General features: G+C 44.3%; 1 protein-coding gene across 1 annotated transcript in view; it reads right to left on the bottom strand.

The window, feature by feature from the left end:
- Positions 1–4,903: 4,903 nt before the first annotated feature.
- Positions 4,904–27,407, bottom strand: part of EFCC1 (EF-hand and coiled-coil domain containing 1) — a gene marked incomplete at its 5' end in the record, with an annotated part of 37,425 nt that continues 14,921 nt past the window's right edge. The window contains 6 exons of the mRNA XM_082288776.1: positions 4,904–5,130; positions 6,627–6,696; positions 8,139–8,297; positions 10,787–10,952; positions 11,238–11,370; positions 12,675–12,811. Coding sequence (XP_082144902.1) covers positions 4,997–5,130; positions 6,627–6,696; positions 8,139–8,297; positions 10,787–10,952; positions 11,238–11,370; positions 12,675–12,811 — 799 coding nt within the window. The 3' untranslated portion in view covers positions 4,904–4,996. The remainder of the gene's footprint in view (positions 5,131–6,626; positions 6,697–8,138; positions 8,298–10,786; positions 10,953–11,237; positions 11,371–12,674; positions 12,812–27,407) is intronic.

The raw sequence follows: 27,407 nt of genomic DNA, 5'->3' as shown, positions 1-27,407 counted from the left end.
GCTCCTCCCCATGCCCATGGGGAGATGGTGTCTGTTTGTTTGTGGCACATTCATGTCAGAAATGGGAAGCTGCTGCTGCAACCCTCATCACAAGGAGTGTGCTCTAGTGGTGGGGCTGGTGAGGGGCTGGTGAGGGGCTGCTTTCCCTGCTCTGCTGTGTGAAGGTGACCCAGAAATGGTTTCCATGGCAGCTCCACGCTGGCCATGGCAGGGCTCGGAGCAAGCCCCAGCAGAAAATGATGCTGAAAAGCTGAGCCCATTCCTGAGCGACTTTCAAATGACTCCGAAAAGCTGGTGACATTTTTGGGTGACTATCAATCCTTTGGTAGATGAGTCAGTGGTGTGTCTCAGCCCTGGGCATGACAGATGTTGGCTCATAAGCAATTAGATGCTGTTCTGACTTCTGCTGTCCCCAGAGCTGATCTCTGCTGGTGGAGCTGCAGAGGCTGACAGGAAAGCAACTTGTCCTGCTGAGTGCTGGGCTAGCACTGCCCATGCAATGGATTTGACCTCCACAATCAGTTTAAAAACAAAAAAAATCCTCCCATGGGTATGGCATGTTCTTTATTTAAAAATAACATTTTTTATCTAAATGGTATTTTAAGTCAAATTGTATCAGCCTCCACATATTGTCTCTCTTTTTTTTCTTTATCTGTTTTTGGCAACCTTAAGAGGTAGAAAATTCCTCACAAAAGGCTGGACTTTGCCTTTGTTAGACACCATTTTTCCACTTGTAATTGTGAAAAAAAAGATCAATGAGAAGCAATCAGCAAAACCAAGGCTATCAAACAATAAAACCTTGAAGTACAGAAATTATCTCGAACTATAATACTCAAACCCTCAGCTCTTATGACCTTTCTGCTTTGCAGGGTGCACGTGGGTGAAACCACTTGAATACTGATAATTTTTCAATGTCATCCTACAATCCTTGTTTACTCCTTGACAGAGATAAGTTATCTCACAGCTCTTTGAGGCAGAACCATAAACCAGTAATTTATAATGTAATTTGGTTTGTGCACGCCAGGGAACCCTGTGGGGTTTGAGTCCTGCCCACTGTGACCCAGGTAAAGCTGCCTGGAGTGCAGAGCTGGTGCTGCTCATCCCTGCAGTGAGCATGAGCTGCAGTTACACCCTGAGTAGGAGCATTGCAGGACTAGGAATATTCATGGAATTGCAGGATGGTTGGGGTTGGAAGGACCTTAAAGGCCATCCAGTCCTACCCCCTGCCATGGCAGGAACACCTTCCACTATCCCAGGTTGCTCCAAGCCCCCTCCAACGCAGCCTGGAACATTCCCAGGGGAATCCACAACCTCTCTGGACAATCTATTCCAGTGCCTCTCCACCCTTACAGTAAAGGATTTCTTCCCATTTTCCCATCTAACCCTACTCTCAGCTTAAAGCCATCCCCCCTTGCCCTATCCCCCCACACCTTCATGAAAAGCCCTCTCCAGCCTCTGTGTGAGCCCCCTTTAGGCACTGGAAGGGGCTCTAAGGTCTCCCCAAAGTCTTCTCTTCATGCAGAGTTAATTCTGGTTTATTCCTAGGCTATCACTGAAGTTAAAAACAAACAGCTGTCTGTATTCTGTGCTGCAGGGTTTGGCAGTGGTAGGAATTCAAGGAGACCTTTTCCTACTGATTCTGACACTCTGTTATCCTTTTGGGAGTTTCATTAGACAAAAATGCAGTTGTATTGGCAGGAGGAAAAATGGCCATGAATTGAATTTGCTGTCCAGCTGGTGACTGGGTCTAAAACTCCAGTTAGGAATTCTAGAATTCCTCTGAGCTTTTTCCTTCTCTTCCTTTGTTCTACAGTCTGGAAACGGGTGGGGGATCAAGTCTAGGGGCAGGCAATTCTCCAGACAGAGAATCTGAAATGGTTACAGTTCAGAAGAATATGAGCATTTTAGGAAATAATGTCATTTAAGAAGCGAGTCTCACTTCAGGGAAGTTTGCTGTAATGCAGACACCCCTTCTAAGTGAAGAAGTGAGTGAGCTGCATAAAACAAGGAGGTTTTGCTTTGCTAAGCTCAGCTCTTCTATGGGTACCTCAGACCAGGTGTGGGGTCTGATGCTTTCAGCCTCAAGGTAATTTGAAAAAAGTTGAGGGGGAAAAATGAAGTTGAGCTATTTTGGCATGCTGAGGCAAAAAGAAGAGACAGAAAAGTAGATAGAAACCCAAGACCTCTGAAAATCCCAGTCTTCTGAAACTAATGTGTAGTTAAGGACACAAGGGTGATTGTAATTTAATTTCACCCTAAGAAACACTCTATAGCTTTTGTGTTTTGGGGAACTATACATAAAATTATTAAGAAAACGAGACAGCATAAATACTAAAGGATTCAGTGTCTGAAACTCCATGAAATGATAAATGTGAGAGAGACCCCGTGGCTGGTACTGCAACGTGTCACACCCACGCTGGGAAGGTTCAGTGTCACTCTCACACCGAGCAATTCCATTTTATGCAGCACTGTTTAAAAGGTTCCTTTCTTCCTAATCCCAGCTCCTTTCATCGCTGCAGTGCACCATGTAATAGATTAAAGGACAGCAGCATGAAAGGGAGGAGTTTTAATTCCAGCAAATGCTGGTGCCAAGGGTTTTTTTCTTCCAAAGGGTGCACAGATGCACTGAACCCCTTGGAGCAGCCCTGGCTGGAGAAGGCCACACTTTGATTTGCTGCAAAAATTCTGTGACTCAGTGTAACATCTGTGATGAGTCCTCACTGCCAAATACTCCAGAGAGAGCTTCAGTGGAAACAAATGGGACAATTGTTAAATAACTTTACAGATCAGGTGGACTTTAATTTACTAATGGTTAATACCTCCTATAAAGTAAAAAAGAATGGGAGGAGGAAACCTCTCCTCAAAAAATGTAACTTGTGCTGGAAGTGTGAGCCCCTCAGAGGTTACCCCAGGGAGAAATACGCCAAATGGGAAGGGGAATTATATGCCAAGGGGAATATGCCAAGGGGAAGGGACATTGAGGATGAAGTCAAATCAGAAAGGTTGTTTTGTGGAAACGTGGTGCAGGTCAGGGGAGAAAATATCCAAGCTTCCTTTTAGGGCCAGCTTGTGGGTTTAACAGAAAACTAATGAACCCAGCAAGTGAGTTTGTGGGGATCTGAGGAAATGCAAAGTCTGTGAGAAACAGACTGCTGGGTTTGGGGGACATGGGAACAGGAAAAAGGGTCCAAATGGTTACAAATCCAAATGCTCCAAGAATCCTGCAGTAAATGAGGATCCACAACCAGGTGTGTCCCTGCATTTAACCCTGCTCCTGAGTGTCTCACCTGCCAGCTGTGCACACAGATCAGGCTTATTTCATAATTTCCTGGCATTTTCCCTCCTTAGACCCCTAAAATATTCCTGGGAAAGTCTGAGAGAGCTGCACAAAACAAGAGCTGATGCTTCACGGGGTTTTTAGAAAATGAACCCAAGCAGGGATCCAACTTCAGCTCATTTCAGCTTTTACCTGTGGCACATTTAGAGGCTGGTTTCTGATGGATATAATGTTAGCATATGCCTCAGTATATAGTAAGTAATAGTATATTATGCTCTGGTATTTTGTTAGTAATATATTTAGCATTTATAGACAGTTTTCTTTCTCAGAGGGTGAATATTGCTCTATGTATATATGTCCTGTCTAATGTATCGGTAAGAAAAATGTACATTAACAATATATAGCTATTCTTAAAATCTTCTTCTGCTAAACCACAAAAAACCCCAAAACACAAAAAAACCAACGAGGTAAAACACCACTGAACAGAGTTTGTTTCATTGTTTGCATAACACCTTTTTTTCTCACCTTTAAAATGAAAATAATACAAATTTTTGTTACCAATGTGGCTCAATTGTGCCACAATTTTTAATGGGGTGTGTGTGAGCTACACAGCATGTTCTGAATGGAAAGGAATGGAAATCTTATTCCCCATCTTGCATTGTGGACCTTATTCCTGGAAGAAAACCATTTCCCTGGGAAAAATTCATATGTGCACAGTTGAATGGTCTTATTTCATCGCTGGCATTATCTCAGGCAAATCATTTCACATTCTTAAAAGATCCACAGTGCACCTTCTCAGTCACATAAATCCAGCTGGCTCTTTTAGGAGCTCTGCCTCTTTAGCTTCTGTGTTTGACAGGTGAATGACACAGCAAAAGCACCTTGGAAGGGAAGGAACCTCTTTTTTTACTTTTGCCCTGGGAATTATTTTGTTGTTGACTAAAACGTTCCATGGCACCATGATTAGGCCCAGCTTTTTACATTAACTGGCCTGCATGTGGGGCCTAACTTTGTGTCTCTGCAGTTGCATTGAGGGAAATTAAACTTGAGAACTCACTTGTGCACTGCACGAGTTGTTTGCTAACACAAAACGGCAGCAAAGTGAATTCTTCAGCCCTTCCTTCCCTGAGAGCCTGGGAACAAGATTGCTTTGGACCTTCTTCAAGCATTTAAATTTAACTTTTTATGTGAAATCTGACTGTTGTCAGGAAAGGCTGCTGCATATTCCTAAGGCATCTCTATAATTGCAAATATAAAACTCAGCAGAGCAATAAAAAAATCTAGCTTCAGAGTTAAATAAGGTGAATAATTGAGTGAGAAATACAGAGCCCTCAAAACCTGCACTGCTGGCACACACTCCTGGGTATGTTTATCATTCAGTTTGTCACTTGTTGGATAACAAATCCAGGGATAACACAGGCTGCCTTGGCTTTGGAGTGGGGCTGCCACAAAGGCTGCAACCTGTGCCCAGCCCCTGCACAGCCAGGGCTGGAAATCTGTGTGGCTCAGGGGAGGGTGGTGGGCACAGTTTGGTACCAGTCCAGTCCCAGGGGCACCCCCAGAGCTGGGATTTGCAATCCAGGTAAGGCAGGGCTGTGCTCAGCCAAGGGGCTGGTGCTCTTCCTTTGGGTCGATCCTTGCTCCTGGCCAGTCCAGGCGTGGCTGAGCTGGACAAATGCCCTTCATTCCTCCTTCCAGCTGCCCAGAGGCTGGTTGGGCTCAGCAGGAGATCACCAGAGGGTTGGACAGGGACCGTGGGCTCTGAGCCTGCTCCATGGGCTGCCTGTGCAACAGTTCACAGGCTGCCAGCTCGTGCTGAAGGGTGTCCAGCACTTCGAACAGCTGGGCTTTGCCTTGGGAAGGAAAATGGCAAACGTTAGCACTTGAACAAAGTAAGGAAGTTGCAGTTTCACAATCATGAACAAGCTCTTTTCTTCACAGGTGCCATTTCAAGTGGTTATCATAAAATGTCTAAATTTTGTGACCAAACAGTGAATTCCTGTCCATAAAAAACGTGAGCAGAACTGGGTTCAGCTGTCTTCTCTGTCAGTTCTCTGGCTTCATTCCCTGTCCACTGAGGTCTCACATACTTGTGTGAACAAAGACTTTCATATCACAACTGCCCACCCAACCATCCATTTTGGCTTGTTTGATTACAGAGACTTAGGAAAGCTGCTTAACTCTCACGCAGTGCACAGCCAGACAGTGGGAAGCAGGGAAGGGGAGCTGTTCGTGGCAGTGGTGATGCAGAATGGACAGAGCCACACCTGCTGGAGTTTTAGGGAGCTGAGCTGTTCCAAAGGGAGGAATTTTCTTTGGGCAGCATCCCTTGGAGCCCCTGTTCCTGTGCAGGATAATTGGCTGTACCTTTTGGGCACTGTGCTGAGGATACAAACAGTCTCCTGTTCTCCCAGGAGAACATCAAACCTACAGCTCAGCTGTAGTTTCTCTCTGTACTGGTGTCCTGGAGCCTACAGAGGTCTGTCCTTGCCCTCTTTTCTCTGCTCCCTCTGCAGCTGAAGAGCAGAGCTTGGCTCTGGGCTGCCTGTGCCCTGGATTGCTGGGCACAAGGAAAAACAGGCTTTGAAACTGCAAACCCCAGAAGGGTTCCATGCTACTCTCCCTAAATCCCTGTAAATAATCTCCAAAACTGAGCCCCCAGGCCACATCTGGTCTTTTCTAATCTTGTCTTTGACTACTGCCTGCCTGTTAAAAGCACCTCCAAGCCATGTTCCTGGGACAGGGTGTTCATTTCTTGGAGGTAAGTACAAATGTTCTGCTAATAGAACAAAGTAATCAAACCAAAGCCCTGGGGCTGTGATCCCTGCACGGCTCCTGCAAAGGCAGCTCCAGACCATTGTAAGGGACAGGAGTCTGCAGGTTTAGTTTTCACACAAGGAACATGAAATGCTGTCATTAGAGGAGTGCAGGTTTGATGTGCTTTCTGTACAGAACTGTTCTGGTGTGTAAATCTTGTGTTGCCGCAGAGGAACACAACACACTGGGGTAGCAAAGCTGAGAAATAGCTGCATTACACACTCAGCCATTTTTCCACTTTCTCGTATCCATGAAACTCTACAAACATTTGTAGGACACTGAATTACCCCCCAAAGGCCACATTTTAATTAAAATTTGGCTAGAAAAGCACCCTAGATGTGGTTTTGGTGTGTCACAGACTAGAAAGCATCACTTTCTATAGGTAATCTTCTTGCAAACTACTTCCTTCTCCCTAACCTGTACCCCAGGATTTGAAATATCCTTTTCCTACCCATCTGTGTATTATCCAGTGTTTTCCCCAAAAGGACACTTTTCCTGCTTGTTGGTCTTTACACATGATATATTTTCTTACCAGGTTGGGGGTCACGGCAGGATTCCAAAGTGCTCAGCAGGATTTTCCCCAGGGCTCGCTTTGATATGTTCTTTAAAAAACAAAATAACATGATGGCACAAACATGTCCTTCACCAGTTCACAGACATGCAACAGAAAGCTATGTGCAGGGTATTTACATTTGAAAGCTGAACCAAAATGGCACTGAATCCTGATTAACCCAAGCCTCGATATTTGCTTTATTCTCAAGCATTTTATCTTAGACCTTGCTCAAACAGCAGTTTATAGAGGGTTGTAATTCCTTAATTTGGCTGTGGAAAATACAGAATTTTGCAGAGTGTGTGCCCAAACAGCTGTAGGTGGCAAGGAGGGTAAGCAGAGCAAAAGCTTTTTGAGTCCTCTGCCAGGTCTGTGGGGAAGGTGAACTGGACCTCGGGGTGTTATTTTAGAAAGGATCTTCTCAGACCCAGCTGAAGGACAGTGCAAATGTCCTGTGGCAGGGCCACTGCTGGATCTGGAGATGTAATAAACACTAGCCAAAGTGAGAGCCCTGTAAAAACTACTCAGCCTTTGGATGGGCTCTCTCAGTGGTGGTTTTACATAAGGAATCTGGTGGGACATTACATAATGAGCCTGGAAGAGCAAACTCTCCTAATTTGCTGTCAAGGCACTGGTGTGCTTTCTGGGAGATGGTCTTGCAATCAGTTTAATTAGCACTTAGAGAGCCTGTATCTGCAGGCACAGGTTGTTCTTGCTAAAACTTCAAGAAGTGGAAATGGAAGGAAGCAGTTCTGGGAGGAAGATGCTGTTCCCTCCAGGCAGAGCTGGCCTTGCTCCCTAACTCTGGACCTCTTCCACCTGCTTGGCTGCCCCAGTGGGGACTGGGCAGAGTGGGAAGCAGTTTGAGGATTTCACATGGCCTCAGCAGCACAGTGTGAGGTTTTATTGGTCCTGACAGGATGTGTATGTGCCTTTGGACGGTCACTGCTTGGCGGGAGGTTCTGTTGCAAATGAGGTGCCTGGGATATTTCAGACATGAAGGTGAATATGCTGGAGAAGTGACACCTAAACCCATCAGTTCTGATGGATAAGGTTCCTTTTGTCTCAGGTATATCCCACCAGGGATTTAGGGGATTCTTGCTAAAGTCTCCTGGGAGTTTTATCCCTTTGATGCTGACTCAGAGTTACATTAGGATGCAGTTAAACAAAGGTCCTGTTCTAGAAGGAAAAATACATATTCTGGGGTCTTCCTGATTACTCACTTCTTTGTTTTCTTCATTTTCCCTAAATTTTGGGTTAGAGGGTAATGAGCTTGAAGATTCAGCTCCAAGGAGATCTCTAGGCTTTTAGAAAGCCAGTCAAAGGAGTCTAAAAGCTTTCTGCAACCACCAGGCAGTTCCCAGGGCAAACACATGTAAAAGTCTGTCCTGGTGTAAAGGATTTTGTACTTAAGAAGGGATTAATATAATTTTTAGTTTGGAAAGGACACTACAAAACCCACTTTTCAGTCCCAAGACTGCTTTCTCACCATACCAAGTCTCGGAGCTGTTGAAGAAGCTGCAGAACATCCATGAGCTTCTCCTCCACCAGGGACAGCCGAACCCTCTCCGTCTCCAACATCTGCAGCTCCATCTTCAGCAGTTCCGTCTCCTCCACCTTCTGCTGCAGCTCCCCAAGCAAGGGGCCTTTCATCTGCACAAAACACAGCAAATTAAAGGCACTGGACCTTTCCTTTTCTTGCCCAAAAGCTGAGTTTTCCCCCTTTTGTGGTAAATGGGGGTCACTCCTGAAGATTCTCCTGAAGGGAAGTATATTTCTTTAATGTGCTGCATAAAGTGAAATATCAGGAGTTGTTAGGAAATCTGTGCTTTGCTCTCGTGCACAATGGGAGTTCGTTCCTCGCTGGATGCAAGCAGGTCAGTCAGGAATTTGAAATACTAAATTTATTATATTTTTTTTATTTAAATACTACCATTGCTATTTCAGCTTTCTCCCCTTTTGCATTCCTGTTGTCCTCTATAAAGCATAACTAATTTGTGTGCCCTCACCACAGTCATATCTTTGTCTTGCAGCTCCTCCACAGCAATCACTGTGCATTCAGTGAGACAAGAGGATGTGTCTGTCCCTGCTGCACTGGACAGCAGGTGAGGAACTTGCAGGGGACACCCTCTCCACTGTTTCTCCTTGCTTTTCTCCAGATACTGGGATGAACTTCTCACTTGACCCTGTATGGCAGTTCATAAACTAATTGCCTTTCTAATTAAGCTGGCAGCTTGCATGCAAGCTCGTATAGAAAATAATTGGCATTTCTTTGCAACACTACACTCGCAGCATAACGCTCTGTTTTCAGACTTCACTCATGCTCTCCTCCTCTATTATCCCCAGGTCACCACCCTGTCTTCAGGAGAAGCTATTTTTAAGTGTTTGGTTGTTGGAAAGTAGAACTTTCTAGCCATGACAAATCTCAGAACTCTGTTATCCCCTGGTTTTACAAGCCTCATGCTGAAGCAATTATCAGTGTTTGAGAGTGCTGCCCTTCACTTGCCTGCTGAGCCTGTTGCTTGTTAGCCTTGTTGTTATTTGTCTGATTTTCCACACCGAGCAGGTACAAACAGAAGCATCTAGAGCAATGTATAAGGTACTTCTGTCAGGTTCAGAGAAAGTGGTGGTGGTTCCTTTATTAAGCCAATATATTTATTTGCAAGGTGCTTGAGACAGAGCATTCCTCAGTCTTCCTATTTGCTTTCTGTTGATTACAAGAGTCACCTTTTTGACAGGAATTTCTTATTACTTGTCTGCTGTGTAGCAGCAAACTCCTCCCCTATGACTGCTGGGTAATATAAAAGGGCTTAAGAATAAATTTCCTAACAGGCTCAAAATTATTCATCCTACAGATATTTAATTCATGTCACAGTGAGCTGGAACTTTGTCTTCTTCACCTCCCTGCTTGCCTCTAAATCAAGAGCAGCAGATTCCATTTTTCTTCTGGAATTTTGTACTCATCTGTTAATAAAGCTGCTCTTCCAGACAAGCTGCACAGAACTAATATCCATCAGCAGAGATTAAAAAAAGAGGGCAGTATGATGCTGCAGAAGAAGATGAGCACCTCAGAATGGGAAAAAAGGAGAAGAAAACTGGCACTACCTGCAGGTAGTTTTCTTCTGTGGACTGATGTTAATCAGCAGAGAAGGAACCTTTGTGTCTCTCTACAGAACATTGCAAGGATAAATTGTCATTGAATTACATTGTGTAAGGCAGAAGCAGGATTTTATTCTGGTTTTAGTTTTTTTCCCTAACAAGTAAACTCTTTCATTTGATTTAGTCAAGGGAGAAAAGTATATGAAATACTGCTGAAACACAAGGGATGGCAACACATAAAGAAGTTGAATACTTTACCCTTACTTTAAATATTTCACTGATTCATAGAATCCTTCCAGAACTACTGAAAGCTTCCTGCTTTGTTTAAAGATGGGGTATAAAATACTGAACAAGCTTGGGAGAAAGCAGATCAGGGCAATGCACTATTTTTATGTCATAGAAAGATTGCTGGCACTTCAATCTGTGCCCATCAGTGGCTGAAGTCTGCAGTATTTAAATAGTGATATCCCACAGGACTGCTGGGATACAGCACTGGGCCTTTAAATAATGTGGTTATGACCTCTGCTCAAGGAGAGCTGGACATGCTGCCAACCTGAGAACTGATTTTAGTAATATTTTATGATATTATTGATATACTTTATTATATTATATTGATATATTATATTGATGATATAAATATATCAGTGTAAGCCCAAGAAAAAGACACAGTAAATGGGATAATTTACTCCAAAACAGGGAGCCTCAGTCAGCCTGAGGGATTTATTGAAAAGTTACTGTGCTCCCAGAGGTGCTTAGGATGTGGGGAGTATTTCATCCATAGCTGAGGAACCTCAGTGAGTCAAGGACAGCATTTGATGGGCCTGGGGTACATCTCATCCTCCAAGGGCAGATTTGGGTAGGAACCAGAGTAGAAATGCAGGTGTTAGACGAAAGCACCAGGTGTTTGAGCTGACAAGCTACAGCACAATGGGAGACATCAGCAACAGAGAGCAGAATGGCCAGAAGGAAATATAAATACATGTAGATGCAGCTCCCTAAAGATGCATAAAGAACTCTTCCACACTCTGCTTGGCACCTGTTACCTCTTCCATATTTGTTTCCAGTTTTTTCTCTGGGTGCCCCTGGAGCTCCAGCTGTTCTGTGAGGGGGGAGGTTTTCCCCGTGGGCTCTGCAGGGGCCATCCCAGAGCCCTCAGGGGTGGTGGCCTCCAGGTAAGACAGCAGCTTTCTCCACGTCTTTTCATCACACCTACACATATCATCAAAAGGGAAGAGTTAGTGAACCCTCATGGTGAAGGTCTGTGTTTGTAAAAGCCAGTTTTCCTGCAGAACTCCTGGCAGCACGGATCACAAATGAGTGATCATCACAAATTAGCTGACGCTAATTAGGGCTTGGTGGGAATATCCAGCAGGCTGTTCCCCACACACCACAAAGGATGGGCAAAAGGCTTCTGACTGCAGCCACAGGACCTTCAGGTCATGAAATTACCTTTGTAAGGGGCTCAAACAGCAGTAATTAGTGAATTAAACTTACCCACTGCCACAGCAAGGGAGCTTGGCCAGGATCTTCTTCACGTGGTCCAGTTGGGGAGCCCGGTCACCTGCCCACTTCTCCTCCTCCTCGTCAGAGGCAGCCTGGCCCTCCACGGAGCGGAAGAGCTGATCCTCTGCTGGGAAACAGGGACCCCTCAGCAGCACCCCCAGAACCCCCAGTTAAACCCTGAGCCAGAAAGAAGTGAGAGCTTCAACCCCCAGAGAAACACCAGGCAAGGTCCCCCAGCATCCCTGGGAAGGGGCTGAGGCAGCTGCAGCAAAGATCCTTATTTTAAGAGTCTTGAATCTTTTGGTGCTTTCTTGTGGGTAACTTGGAGCTGTTTCACCTCAACTCCCTTCCTTGAGTTGCTCTAAGGCAAGGATAAGTGTGAAGGATCAGCTGTTGGGGGGGCACTTACTGTTCAAGTACACAATTTTTTTACTCATTCATCTCTCTGAGTGAGTTTTTCTGCCTAACTAATCCTATTTTACTTGATGGAACATTTCCCCCCATTTTAAAATCTATAACCCCACCAGCTATTTGCATGAAAAGTTTATATATATGTTTATATATATAAACATTATACATAAAGTGAAAGTTTATATATACTAAAAAGCTGTTTGTACTTGAAGTACGGGTAGTGTAATTTCATGTGGAAACTTTGAGCTGGCCAAGTGTGTGGTTTGATAAAAACAGTTGTAAAAGCAGGTTTACTTTCTAAGTCTAACCAGATGAAGAACATGCAACAGTGTTAATTGTATTTACCTGTCACTACTTTTAACATTCCCAAGCAGCTGCTCGCCACACACCTAAATCCCCACACCTAAAATCCAATTTTTTCTCACTACAAACAGCTCTCCAGTCTGCAGTAAAGGTGCCTTATAACTCAGAGTTATTGTCAGATAAGTGCTTTTGTCATCTTTGAACTGAATGTGCCCAAAATAATAAATCACTGCAGGGAAGCCAAAGTGTGCAAGGTTATGGCAGTTGTTGATGCTACACGTGCTAAACAGTTTGGGCCTGTCCAGAGTCACTGGAGCAGCCAGGAGGTTTCCAAGGAGTGTGGCTGTACAGAATATTAACTGCAAATTGTTTCCTCGGAAATTATTTCCGCTGAGGTTCTGCATTTCTATTTACAGAGAAATGAAATCTTTATGCTTTTTAAGCCAGGAAAAAAGTTTTGGTGGGATGACTCATGTGGAAAAAAGCAGTTTTAAATCATAGCTCTGAGTGATAAGTTCAGTCTTTTATTAAACATAAAATTACGCAGGAAGTGAGGAGTGGAAATCTGGGGCACAAGGTTTTATGTAGGTCTAGGATTTCAAGACTCATTAGGCCTGGTTTGTGGTGTGGTGGTTTAATGTCTCTGTTAGTTTGGCTGCTGCTGGTCCTACAGATGAGTGAGGCGAGGCAGGGTTTGGGGTTGGGGTTGGGTACCGTGGTCGGCGATGCCGCTGGGCGAGCGCTGGTCCCGCGGTGCCACGGACGCGCTGCGTGTGCCCCCCGGCACGGCTGCTCCCTCCTGCTGCTCCACGCTGCCCCGGCACGGAACCTGGGATCGCTCCCTTTCCGACCTGGGAAAGAGGCCAAAGCAAAGCTGACTTGCAGGAAGTTTGGCACGTGGAGACGTGCCCAGCACGGCACACGAACAGCTTGGGTGGGATGCAGCTGGTGGGACTTGCTGAGGAACGGGGCCATCGACCCCAAGGGCTGCCTGAGGTGGCTTCCCCAGCAACCAAAGGAAGGTGGATTTTAGCTGTTCTTTGGATGAGAAGAGCTCAGCAGTACCTGTAACTTTTAGGTCAGCTCAAAGACCTCTAGAAACTGTATATGGGATAGTCTACTCTGGCCACAGGTAGCTGCACCCAGTGCCTGGGGCTCAGAAATGACAGGGAGCTTGATCCATGTCTAGTGAGTACTGGGATGAAGCAGAGCTGAGCAGTCAAAAAGATGATCCAGAAATGGTGGCACACCTGGAAACCGGGGACTTGCAGGTGAGAAGCATCTCAGAATGGGTGTCAGCACTGCTGACAGCCTCATTTGGAACTGTCTCTGTCTGAGGTCAGTGAGAGGATGTCACATCCATGTGTTTTAAAGGAATGGCTTTCGAGGGATGGGACACAGATCAAATAATGCAACTGAGGAATTGGACTCCTCAAAGGTGCCAACAAAATATATTTTGAAAACAGTAATTTAATTGTGAAGGACAAAGGTGGTGCTGACTGAGGAATTTGTAATTACCCAAGTGGACAGCACTGGGGGAGCGCCTTCAGAGAAAGGGAGTAGCATGTGCTAGGGGAAAACCTCACAATGTATTTGTGTAGTTGAGTTGAAAATGTTCTACCCAACCATGTAAGACAGTACAAACCACTGAGTGTATTGGAATCTCTTACTGCAGACGAAATAAAATCTAACAAACCTAATAACATAGATTTCTTTTCTAATAATTCAATAAAAGATTGATTTTGGTAAGAAGAATAGAATGTGAAACGACAGGCATGATGACTCCATTGGAGCTGCTGGTGTCTTTTGATTGGAGTGTTTGGTTTGATTCAGTTTTGCTCCTACCTAGGGATGTGCTAAAAGGCAGTATTGCTATTTTAGAGGAATTAAAATGGAATTATACTATCTAGCTGACAGAGAAAATTAATTCTGTGACTCCTGTTTACATGTAAAATAGTAAAAAAGGTCTATGGAATTGAAAGGTGTCACATGATACTGAACTTATTTTAAGAATCTTGGGTTTTTTCACACAACATACATAATATGCAAATTATTTTCATAAAGTGTTACTGAAATGAGAACTATAAAGAATTTTAAAAGACTCATAGTAAGAAACTCATAGGAGCTGTTGTGTTGCTCACAAAGAATCCACACGAAGAGAAAACAAACCACATTCAAGACTTTTATAGTAAATTAAGTTCCCTCCAAATTCTCCCATAGATTAGTTTTGGGCTGGTGAATATTGAATATTTCCTTTATTTAACACATTAAATAGCAAAAATTGAGAGCTAAACCACTTAGCAGACGGGTCCTGCTGACACAAGTTGTGTAACGTGACCTTGCTGTCCAAACCTTGTCAGTGCTTCCTGCCTGTAAATCCAGCTGCAGCTGGAAGGGGACTTTGGCTGCAGGGACAGAGCAGCTGAGACCACTCTGGACACCAGAACTGCAGAGCCTTTTGTTTAACACAGCTGCTCCCAGCTCCTGAGGAGCCACACCAGAGGTAGTTCCCTTATTGCCTGCGAAAGTCGAGGAGTAAACAAGATCATGAATTTAACAGCAATGAAAGGCGCTGTTGGAAAACATCTGCAGGGAAGAAGCTGAGCTGAACCTCGCTGAGAAGCCAGCACTTACTTCAGCCCCTCGAGTAGGGCTGGCTGCATTAAAAACAAATGACTTATTCCATGCACAATTCGTGGCATTATTTAGCTTAGCAACAACTGGATTTCCTGTAAAGTCCAGGGAAATAGCAGTCCCCAGAAAGGAGCCTGGACAGCCATCAGTGCTGGAAGAAATAATCACAGAGTAGTGCACAAATCAAATGCACTGCTAAGCCTGGACATCCAGAGCAGGGGCTCTGGGAAGTGTCACAGAGCTGCAGAGGTCGGGACAGCTACTGGGGATATTCCTTTCACAGGGATATTGCATTTTACTTCCCTGCAATGTGCTGATTTTCTGCTACTCACTAGGAATCTTTTAGAATTTCTTGAGCACTGTAGCTGGTGTGTGAGCAGATTGTTCTTTTGGTCTGAGCTGCAGTATAATTTAGATTGTTTGCGTTTCAGATCCTAGAGTGAGTTCACATAACACAGAGATGCTGACAGTGAATATTTATTGCAGTAGGGGAGTTGGTTAAGATTTTAACCTATAAAACATGGAGAGTGTTCAAGTATCATGAAAATCTTTTCCAGCAGGTGTGAGTTAAGGGGATTTGAGGAAGAGCTGGCAGCAGGAGTCCTCACTGATTCTCAAACACAGGTTTAATTCTTTCCTCATTGGTATTCATACAGCATCAAATGGGTCTCCATAAACGAGAAGAAGAGTGAATAAACAGCACATTTGTTTGGGGCAAAGATCAGAGGGGGAAGCGGCGCTGGAGGTGCCTGGGAAGGTTTGTGTAGAGCGAGCGTGGCAAGGCTTCCATGGAGACAGGGAAAGAGCCCCCATTCATCCCAGAGCCTTTGTCCCCAGCATAATGGGCAGCCCCAGCGCAGGAACACTGAACAGGGGAGAGTTTGCAAAGTACTGGACCTTAAAGTAATGTCCATGACTAATTGGCTTTTAATTGGCTCTGCCGTATTGTTATGGAAACATCGAGCTGCAGGAAAACCCACCTGCTTCTGGTGCTGAGCAGATCTGGGACTGAAATAATTCCTGCCTGATCAGAAAAGAACTCTGAGGAATTATTAACTTTGCATTCACAGACCTTTAACTCAGCTCTTTTAGAAATGTACTCGGAGCAGATCAAACAGCTGTGTGTGTACATTGCCCTGAGTGCAGTCAGACTCAGAGCTATATTTTATTTTCAAAGTGTAGGACTTGTGGTTTTTAACCAAAATGAGGTGTGACTTTTATTTTTGTACTGTGTTACCTAAACTGTCAGAGTTCAGGGAATTCAGAGTGGTTTCAGATTTGCTTATCCCCTGCAGGAGTTAGAGACTTTAGGTGTGCACATTTTTGAATTATTTATGACTTTCCATTTACTGTAGAGATTAAGTATGTTTTCACACTGGAGCTGAGTGTCTGTGTGGGTTTTCTGAATACATCTGTCTCTGGCTGGTGCTGTGAGCTCCTCTCCAACAGAAATCCTATGAATGAACTTTCTGTGATCAATCCAGATGCTTAATCTCAGCTTTTAAACAGCTTGCTCTGTCAGGCATTAAAGATAAGTGTTTAAAAGCATGAATTTTTAGTGGCTGTAATAAAGATCACCAAATACCCTGGCTTTATATGGATAGTTATAAAGTATAGTTATAACTACAACTATCGTGGTTACAGTTCTGGGAGTTTTTCCTGTTGCTGGCTGATGATTCTCATTTTCTTGCCAAAATCACCATCTTCTGGAAAAAAATCCTTTAAGTGATGGCCATGTGTTCTCTTGCAAACCCTTCCATCTCCCTGCCTGTTGGATACAAGCAGGCAAATGCTGGAATGGTGCAGAACTGTGCCTTGCTGCCCTTCTGTGGTGACTTCAAGCACTTTGGAGACAGCACAAACCTGGCTGCTAGACCCCCAAAGTGCTGAGCAGCACTGTCAGGGACAGCTGAGGGACCAGAGGGGCTTTATTCAGTATTGTCCTGACCCCCTGACCGACTGCTGGTTAAATAAGAACACATCCCTGCCAATCCTCTCAGCCCAGAGAGCAAACACCCCTTTGGCAGCCCTGCTGATGCTCCTGTGAGAATAAATTCTCACTCAAGACCATGCTTATGCTGAGAAAGGTGGGGCCAGGTGCTCCTTGATGTCCCTTTTACCCTGGTATTCTGTGATTTCCAGTCAGGGGGACAGTCCCGTTGGTGAAAAACCTCTCTCGGGAGATTTTTGGAGATCTGCCTTTGGTGCAGTCCATAAGGAATGGCAACAGAGGCATGTGGAAGCAAACACAGCCACACCCCCACACGCCCATGCCAGAATTGCCTGGATACAGCCTGGTTGTCCTTCCTGCTTTTCAAACTCCGATTTTTAGGATCCTGTCTCTCCTGGTGTCGTGACTTGGATTTTACAGAAAGATGCTTGAAAGCCCACAATCAACAACTAATAACTAAAATACTGTGGCGTTCTGAGCACTGATAGCTCTAACCAGGGCACTTGACATAAAGCATGGAAGCCAGAGAAAGCAGAGCTGTGCTCCTGGGGATCATTTCCTCAGCCACTGCTTGTGTAACAACCCTCACCCCTCGTGTGTTCCTTCACGTAGACGTGTGCTGTTTAATCCCCAGGAATCCTTCCCTTATCTCCCGTGTGCTGCAGTGTATGCCAGTAAAAATCAAATGCCCTGGGAGCCTTTTAACGTCCTCCAGAAGTGTTCTTCCTAACAGAGTCAGGGTGTACTTAACAGCTGGGTGAAGATCCTACTGAATTCCACTCTGAAAGCTTAAAAAATGTGCCAAAGCTCTGTTTGATGTCTGCAAAACTGCAGCTATCCCTGAGTGTGCTACAGACTCTGAAAGCACCTACTCACTGGCATGTAAATTCCTTCGGGATTTATTTCAGTGCCCCACAGATTTAGAGCCTCGTGGATTTGGACTGACAGAAGAGAAAGATGGCTCAGCAAACAGCATGCCTTCAGCTGGCTGTGAGTTATTTCTGACCGGGTCTTCCCAAGCATTTGGGAAAATCCAGCAGGGATGTGTGAGGGGAGAGGCTGCAAGCACCAGTTTTGCATCTAAGTTGGGTATTTCTTAGGAGGTGTGCAAGGGCTTTTTGGTGCCTGCAGGTTGCCAGTGCTCCCCCAGGAGAGCTGTGCTGGGGGTGTCGCAGAGCAGAGGAACAGGAGGTGCTGGGACACCTGAGCTGAGGTGCCAGAGCCAGCAGCTGCCTGCTGGGAACGTGGGGAAGGTGCAGCTTCCACCCCTCAGATCCTGTATCAGGAAGCAACAATTACCTCACCCCGTTGTGTTTGGTTTGTAAAAACATCCTCAGAGCTTCAGAGAGTGCTGTTCTCTACCAGAGACTCTGTAATTCTGTGTGCTCCTTCAATCCAAGCTCCATGCCTGCTGTTTGGATGCCTTTCGAAATAGTTTTAAGTTTCCTGACAGCAGCCTGTCCTTTGCCTTCTTGAAGTATTGTTCTGGTTGGTGACTGTGAAAAGTAACTCCCAAACTCATTCACAGAATTTCTCAGAATACTCTGAGTTGACAGGAAGTCACAAGGATCAATCCTAAGTGAACGACCCAGAGCTGGATCAAACCCAGAACTTTGCATTATTAACACCATGCTCTGACCAACCGAGCCCATCTCAGGGCCAATTATTTCCCTTTGCAGATAATTACAAGCCACTTGCCAGTTCCTAGAGACCAGAAGATGCTGCCTAGTGATTCTGCACTTATTAGGATCCTACCTGTGCTTTGGCAGTCAATAGAGCAACTTCTATTTTGTCTTTTGTTGGTGATACAAACACCAAACATACAAAGTTGAATAAGAAATGTTACTGGAGGTCAAAAAGCCGGTGACAGGAGTGTGGTGTGACCATTCACAGCTGCTCCCTGTGTGCAAGAACTGATTTCTACCACTGTGTTCAGCACTCTGCTCATCTCCCTTCTCCATGGCTGGACCTCTGCTTGTCTCAGCAGCTCCTCCCATTTCTTTGATGATCCCCAGTCCAAGCAGGTTTGCATTGTATTCATCACCAAATTCATTTAAATTTATCCAAGTTTAAATTTACATAGACCCTTTTCTACTGCAGCAGAACACCTAAGCAGGTGCATAATTTCAGCCAATTATGGCATTTTATTGGCATGACCCCAGTTTAATTCAAGTTTAGCTCCATTGTCTTGGTTGCAATCCTTACATAAATAAGGTTACACTCCTTAAACACTTTACTAAGTAAAGATTTCAGTATTACCCTTTTCAAATAGTTCACCCAAGTTCAGGTTATGGCTTACACAAGTTCATTTACAGCTTTACTCAAGATTGTGCTTTACAGGCCATTTTTCAGTTTCTGTAATATGTTTATACTGCATTCATTCCCATGATGATTTAATAGCATAAAATCATGATTTGTGTGGGGCTTAGGCAAACTTCAGTGCTTCTCTTGGAAGTTCTCCCCTCTCTTCTATCAGGCAGGATCCCCTGGACTCTGCAGGGTGGCCATGAGCAACATCACTGAATGTTTGCAGAAAGTCATCATAAATTAATACAGATTTTTAGCGGAGGAAAAAATGGGTAGGAGTAACATGTTTGTGTCTCTGAAAAAACAGATGCCATGAAGAGAGGTTACTGTCTGAATGTGTGTAACTCCAGGTTTCTGGATGATTTCCAGGAGACCAAATACAGTATTCCAAGGCACTCTAAACTAAAATGGTTAAGCAACTTGACGGTGGGAATAAGCACGCAATAAATTACATTTAAGAAGTGCAGATTGGGCACACAGCAGGCCAGCAAAGACAGACTAAAAATGCAATCCTGCTCATATCACCATTAGCTGGACAGTGTGGCCAATATTAGTGAAATATTGCTCAGATCTTGATGGTTTCTCCATTTTTTAAATGTTTTTGTATTGGAAATGATATGGCTTTTCTAATTTTTAATGAATAATAACCAGTATTTTTAAGCAGTGTGTTAGTCTTCAATCACTTTTAGTCAGCAAAGTTTCTCATAAGCAGCAAGTGTGGGAATACAGCTTGGGAAAATCCCTGAAACTTGAAGTTTTGCCATGCTAACCTTGATGTGCTTCAGTGAACAAGGCCTGGGAGGGAGAGAGAGATGTATTGTTGAAATTGGATACCAAAAGTGCACAACTTCTGAACCCAAGGACATTTTGCAGAAAGCAGAAGATAAAGGAGCTAACAAAGACTCGAGATAGGTGTGTTGGAAGGTCCCTAGCTGGGAAAAAGATAATAAAAAGATGGAAAAATACAGACTAATTAAAATATTGATAAAATAAATCAATAACCAGTAGAGGATAGGATAATAATGGTGACGTAGCAGCATCAGCTGCTGTGTGTGTCAGCACAAGGGACTCGTGACCAAACCCCTTTGACACCAGAGGGTATCACTGGGATAAAACCAAGATCAGTCATGGTCCCTGTGTGAGGAGCCAAACGTTCCTGAGCGGTGTCATTCACCCAGCACCGAGCCCGTTCTGGAAGGGGTTGCACAGTGACCCCTCCGAGCCACCCAGGGCGAGGTGTGATCCTGGTAATTAGCACAAGGTAAATGAAACCCTGACAGGAGCCCTTGCAAACAACTCCAAGTGGTAATAGGACTTTAGCAGGACAAAGCAGCAGGTAGATTTTATTAAAATAACTCTCATTTCTCCCCCCTTCCCCACACTCACCTCTGCTCTTTTCAGCTGCATTTTAACTGAACAAGCAAGAAAACCCTGATTGAGCAAGTAGGTGCTGCCCTGGAAATTGCATATAGATTATTTAACAGGGGGATGAAAAATTGGAACAAAAGCACCTTCCACCCTTTAACACTGCCCGAGGCTCAGTTTCTCTTTGAAAGGCTTGGCCATGGAGCAGAACTGCAGTACTTGGGGAGGAAATACCACCCAGCTTCTGTCAGAAACCAGAAACAGACACTAAATTATGTCGGATTTTGTTAAATGAGCTTTCTACTTTTGTTTTGGATTTTCTACCTCCACGGTGTAGAATCTTCGTGTCCAAAGCACATCAGAATGACCTTAAAGGTAATTAAGAGATGCAAAACCCCGTTCTGAGAGTGATTCTGTTTCGGCAGCTGTATATTTAAGGGATGACAGAACGCACGAACAGTGGGGGATTAAAAAGGAACCTTCTGTAGGTGAGATCTTTAATCCTACATGGCTCAGTGCTCCTGTTTTACCCCCTGAGCACTGGCTGGGGTTATGTGGCCGTCACAGGCTGGGAATCACAGAGCTAATAAATGAGAGAGGTGGACATAGTTGCTAGGAAGATTGCTCATGGGGAAGGTGGGTAAGCAGGATTCCTGTTTTCCCAGTCAATATTATTTTAACAAAAGGCTTTGGCTCTTTGCTTCTCCCTCTAGCGCTCTTTTTTTTTTTTTTTTTTTTTTTTTTTTTTTTTTTTTTTTAAGCCAATGCTTAATTGCAGTTTTTCCCTCATTACTGGAGCCTCTCCATGCAGTATCCCAGCTGTGTGTGAAGGGGTGCAGCTTTTTTGGGGGGACCCATCGTGCTCCCCATCACAAGCAGCCCCTGCCCTCCCCAGGAGCCCCACAGGGGGCAAAGACCCTTCCTCTGGGCACTCTCACAGGTATTTAGAACCAGATACTTCCTCTTGTTTTCAGAGAGCTTCCTCAATAGATTTCCACAGGAAAAGAGGGAAATCTGTATGAAAAACAGGAAACAGTTCTCAGAAGCTTTCTGTAACCAGCACTAGGAGGAAGACTTAAAATAAGTGTGGTTGTTTGAAGCAGTAGGTGATACCAGTTGTGTCATCTTATGTAAAAACAGTGATTAAATTTAACATCACAGGGCTGCAGGAGAATTAAAAACCTCAGGTGCTTATAAAATATATTTGGTTTTTCATTGTAGTTGACAGTAGGTGACCAATACTGAAACTTATGTAACCAGGTTTTTACACCATATTTTCTATTTTCACTCTACTGCCCTGGGCAACACTTTGGAAAACTTCCCAGCTGTCTCAGTCTTGGATGGAATCCCAAACTTTCTAATGCTGATCCCATTCCTCTTGGCCCCAATATAAGACTTAATCTTTTCCCTTGGCTTTTTGACGTTCTATAATGCAGTCTCAAATCCTGAGATTTATGCCTTAAAAGGGAAGACAGGTCAAGATAAAACCTGACAAAATCTGACACGCAGAAATATTTGTTAATCAAAACCTTCTAGAGGTTTTGCACTGATCCTTTCTGATCCATCTTCAAACTCCCACAAAGTTCCAAATATTATGGAGTTGTTCTGGATTTTACTGTGGGCACTGAAAAGGGAGGGGGAATTTGTAACTCTCCACCTTAAAGGCAGGTACAGTCACACTAGGAAAATGTTCCAGTTCATATCTGCTGCACTGGGAAGCTTCTTAGGCTGTGGAGTGTTAGGTAGGTGACACAGGCCCATCAAAAGTGGGGATACAGCATCTGGAATGACAGTTTTGGGGGAGAAGCTTTTAAATTTGTAAATCCTTCAAAGGAAATTTGATGTTACTTTTACTGTCACTTTCTACATTTCATAAAGCCAAACATCAGAAAGAAGAAGATGGATTTGGCCTTTACAGTATGTTGTTTGCACTTGAGAACTTAGGGATAATATATTCTGTGCTTATTTCTATAATACAGAAAATGGTAAAAAATGAAAGCAGAGGATGTGTCTGAGTTCCACTGCTAGGCTTTAGTAATTAGACACATTGTGTTTCTAGAGACATATGAAATAAAAGTTCAAAATCCTCACAATGCAAAAGCATCTGAAACGAAATCTCTTTTATCCACTCTACTCAGCTGGCAATGCTGCTGGTTTGATTTTTAAAGCCATACCAGCAGCAGCCCAGAATTTCGTGGAAACACTTCATATTTTACTTTTTGAAGTCTCCATCAGAGCGAGTGCAGAAGGCTTTGGAGATCTGAGCGAGTCCCTTTGAGGTCAGAGCACAAACAGGAGTGATGTGCTGCAGTTCTGGGCTCCTTTCAGCTCAGCCCCACAAGAAAGCCTGATGGGTTTGGTTTGCTGCTCCAGCTAAAACTGTTGGAAGCATTGGTGTTTGTCAAGAGACTGTTTCATCTGAGACTGAAAAAACAGCAGCAGGGCTTTGGAGTGAATGTAGATATTTCTTGGTTTTGTTTTCTTTAGATACTTTAAACAGCTAAATGGGGGAAAAAAATCAATACAGTCTGTGCAAAGTGCAATGTTGTTGCAGTGTTAAGCCTGAGATTTATCAGCAGAGCCCCCTTCTCCCTCCAAACCATCATTTATGGTCCTTTCAAATGCTCCTGATTGTTGTGAGTCCAAGGAATCAGTGCAGTCTTTTGCTGCAGGAATGTTTGCTGCCCAGTGATGTGCCAGGGGTTCAGTAACTGAGTGAGGCCCTAACAGTGCCCTGAGAGAGCATTTTCACACCCTGCAGTGATCAGCCTGGCATGAACAGCTAAAGGTAGCACTTAACATGCTCTGCCTGCCTTTTGGATTGTAAATTCCTCGGAACAGGGCAGGAGTACATTAAGCATCATATATCTGGAGGGTCATTAAGAAAAGCTGCTGGCAGTAAACTGAGCCAGCTGTAGGTTTATGTCCTCCAAGGATTAATGACAGCATCCCACGAGCATGCACGAGTCTGCTTTGCATTAGCAAAGGCTCATTGAGCTGCATTGATCCTGCCCAGAACTGAGGGAGTCAGACTAAATACTGCTTACTTTCAGGGCTCTCATCCTGCCAGGAACAGAAGGGACCTTAGTTTCAGATGTGAGGGCCACTGTTAAAGCTGGTTTGAGAAGTGACGGGCTCCAGATGTGACAAAGGGTCAAAGCCAGCAAAAAAACCCCAACTGCTGCATAAATTTGATTTTCTAGGGGAAGCATTTGTTTAAAATGCCAGATCGTCCCAGATCTCCAGTTAAAACCCAAACACATCATTGGGAACAGAAAGAAAGGATATTCCACGTGCAGATCTGTTTCAGATGACTTTTCAACCACGTCATGCCCCAGTGCCTCAGGCAGCCTCCAGGTGTGAGCAGCAGAGATGGCAGAGAGCACCTTGTGATGAGAGTGCTGGCACCTGCTGCAAGAATTGTCCTTCAAACACACGAATCAGCCATGGGAATTTAGCCCCTTGGTCCATAGCAGTGTAGGAGACACAATGTCCAAGTTCCCAATATCCCCTAAACCCACTGTTCACTTCAGCCCCTAGAAAGGCCATGCAGGATCAAAGGTTACCCCAGAGTGTATCAGCGATGTTTGGGATGGTTCCCTGAGTCTGCCCTTCCTCGGTAACCCAGCAGAGCCATCACATCTCAAATTCTGGGGTCTGTTACTTCTGCAAGAACTCTATTTGTTCCCAAAACCAGGCCAGAGAGTCCACAGTGCTGCTGCTGCTCTCGTTGACTTCTCATGTCACTACATTATTGCAGAAGAAAATGTAGAAACATCTCAACATCCACGAGATGCCAGCCTGAAAGATATTTACTGTGCAATCATTACAAGGGATTCAGTGCCTGCAACTCTCCTCAGGTTTTAGGTTTTGCCGGTTTAGTTTTAAATAATAATTACAGTGATTGTATTGCCTCTGGCAGGTGCATCTTTCATGGAGCCTTTGGGTTTCCTCACTTCCCGGGGCTGATGGAGATGTGAGACCTCCTTGCTCTTCTACTGCCCAAGGGCTGCGGGTGCCAGCAGCACCTGGGGGTGATTGGCACCTCTCCAAACTATCCCTGATGTTCCCCAAGAGATTCTCTATAAAAGCTGCTGAAATCAGAGTAACATCATTTCGAGGCAATACATTTGCCTTCTCTTCTACAAGATGTATAAAACCCAAACCAAACCTTACAATCCTCCAGTGCAGACCCCAGGCTGCCTTCAGACCCATCTCAGCTTGTGCAGGGGGTCATTTCCTGAGCAGTCACTCTGGAATTCACATTTAGGTTGCTTTAATCAAATTCTTTTTCATTCCCTGTGGGCCTGTGCCCACTTGGGAAGTGCTCTAAGGATTGATTTTAGCATCATACATAAAACCTACCAAAACCACACATAAGCCTTAGTAGAGCAGCACGTGCAGTTATGTATTTGTACTTATTTGCCAGCATAGCATCAGTAACAATGGGAACAAGTTCCTTCAGTTAAAAGCTCAAAACAGCCCACAAAGGAAAATTTCTCCTGTCCCCTGGTGGGGATTAGATCTGCAACTTTGAAATCTGATAGAATGTGGTTTATTTTTAAAAACTGAATTTCCTGAAGAGGAAAACTACAATGCCAAGTTTACAAACTTGATGAGTTCTTCTTGTAGAATAGAATAGTTTGGTTTGAAGGGACAGACAGCCATCAACTAGTCCAAGTGTAACTCTTCTAAATCAGTGTTTGCTTTTTAAGTTGTCTGTATTTGATATTCATGATGGAGTTCTCCAGACTTCATAGCACAATGCAAGACATGCATTGATGTGAAGAGATTTTAAATGAGATTTTTCTGAATAATCTAACCAGATAATTTCATCATGCTCCTTTATCATACAGACATTTATCTAGGACTAAAATATTCAGGATACAGCCTGTGTTTTATATCTTTGGTTCTGGCAAGGACACTGTAACCTCTGTAAAAATAGATTTCTGAAATCACAAACTTGAATGTCAGGTTCAAAATATCCCCAAGTCCCCAGCCAGGGTTGGACAGCACAAAGTAAGATGACCCATTACACAAAGCTCCTTCCTCATTTTGCCATGTAAAGCATTGTGGTTGTTCTGGTGACATGGGTGGTTACAATGACTGAAATAAGTCTGACAGTACAGTTTGAGTGGTTGCAGAATATGTACCAATAAAAGGCACTGCTGTGGCAGCAGTGGCACTGCTGCAATTCCAGCTCCTTGTTCTCCCAAGCAGTGCTGGTGGGGGAAGGTTGCAATGAGTGCTCTGCTCCTGTTGAAGTGGATGATGCTGAGTGTGCTCTGTGGTCAATAACTCCTTTGGTGTCATCTGCTTAAGCTTTGTGTTTTACAGCACAGCTCTCCTGTCTGGTTCTTCCCCACTTGTGGAGTCAGGCTATTCTTATATCCTTGGAGGGGTTTTAAAGGAAAAGAGGATTCCCCATTAATACTTCATTCCTTTTTTCAATGAGATATAATATTGTATTTTTACCTCAGGACTATCTGGACTAGAAATGAGAAAAATCCCTCTTTCCAGGGTTATTCAACACCATTTTCTGTCCCTGACAGTCCCAATAGGGTGTGAGAAACCAAGTTAAACTTGCCTTTATGTGCAGAGAGAGGTGAGGCACTTGGCTATGCCTCACACCTGGTGAATGATATCACACAGATTATTGAGCAGAATCTTTAATATTGGATATTTATGCACATATCAAGCAGCTTAGAATGAAGTGACCAAACGTGCACAGAGAAATACCAGTGCTGTCTGTGCCAGCCAGCTGCAAACAGCATGAGGCCCAAATGAATGGAAATATTAAAGCACATATTCTATTTCTGATAAACACACAGTGTTCTGAAAATGCTCTGCTTGCCCCCAGATCTGTCTGTGTCGAGAACCTCTGGGCCAACACTCTTACAAATGATCTTTTTCAATTATGTGGGGAAATATTTGCTGTGCCAGCATGTCAGAAACACTAAGCCTAGCTTTTCAGATTAAATTTTGCTGTAGGCACGAAGGGCTGAAAAGGCTCCCTGCAATATTGGTGTGGCTGTCTCTCACACAAAGGCTGACATCTCCATTGAATGGCCTCTGCTGGTTCCCAGCCCAGCAGGGAGCTCCTGGGCTCTGAATGGAAATTAAATAAGTGATTGGAGACTGGACAATAGGCATCTGCCAGGACACGGCCAGAAAGGGAAAGCCTGACCTAAAGGCAGGGACTTGTGCAGGGTTTTGTCACACCAGATTTGGGCTGGACTCTTCAGCCACCTAATCCTGTATCCTACTCATTATGTCCCACAAGGAGAAGCTTGTGAGGGGTGTGCAAGAAATCCTGTGAGAGGTTGCTGTGAGGGGAAGTTTGGGCTCAAGCTGAGAGTCAGAGATTTCCCCAAATTTGAGATAATATTTACCACTGTAGCTCAGAAATTCTCCTTACCAGAGGAACAGTTAATCCATTTTAAATCCTGCTAATCTGCAGGTATCAGTGGTATTTGTACATCTAAATGGGAGGGGGTGGTTACAAAAGAACTGAACAGCATCTCTAAGCTTGTAGGTCATCTTCAAGGTGATTGTAGGAGCAGTAACTGATGTGGGGAATAGCTGCCTTCTTCTGGGGTCATTAAAATAGCTTTTCAGAAGGGGAAATTGATGTGAAGGGACAACATCCAAAGCTGAGGTCTGAAGTGAGTCAGGGCTCAGCTCAGAGCAGGGGTCCTCTGAGATTACAGGTGTGAGGTCAGCCTGATTCTCAGAGCTGTGACCTTGGATTCCTGCAGATGAAGCCAAGGTGATGTTAGACACTCAAACTCTTATTTGTCATTTTATGTATTTTAAAGGCTCAAAGGCAATACCTATAGATCCATTTCCCCTGCTCTTCATGTGTCTGGTGCATCGTTAGTCCTCCCCTGGCCTTTTACTGCAGTACTGCAGTAATTTCCATGGTGGCTCAGGTGGAGATGTCATCTTTCTATTTAATACCTGCTAAGTGGGTTTTTTAATTGATATTTTAGTTGCTTGTTTAATCTGTGTGACCTTTCCTCAAGCTCAGCACTGTGCTGGAAGGTGCTCCAAGCTAGTGGGACCCACTGGGTGAGAGTCACTTTGGTTTCTGTGTGCTTTGAACCTGCCTCCTGCTTTCATGCCCTGGCTCACAGTTCCTGTGCTGAGAGACTGAACAATTCTTCCCTATTCATCTTCTGGATGAAAAT

This window comes from Coloeus monedula (assembly GCF_965178545.1).
Source record: "Coloeus monedula genome assembly, chromosome: 11".
NCBI classification, from domain to species: Eukaryota; Metazoa; Chordata; class Aves; order Passeriformes; family Corvidae; genus Coloeus; species Coloeus monedula.
The sequence above is the reverse complement of the archived record's forward strand: the minus strand, read 5'-3'. Positions and strand labels throughout refer to the sequence as shown.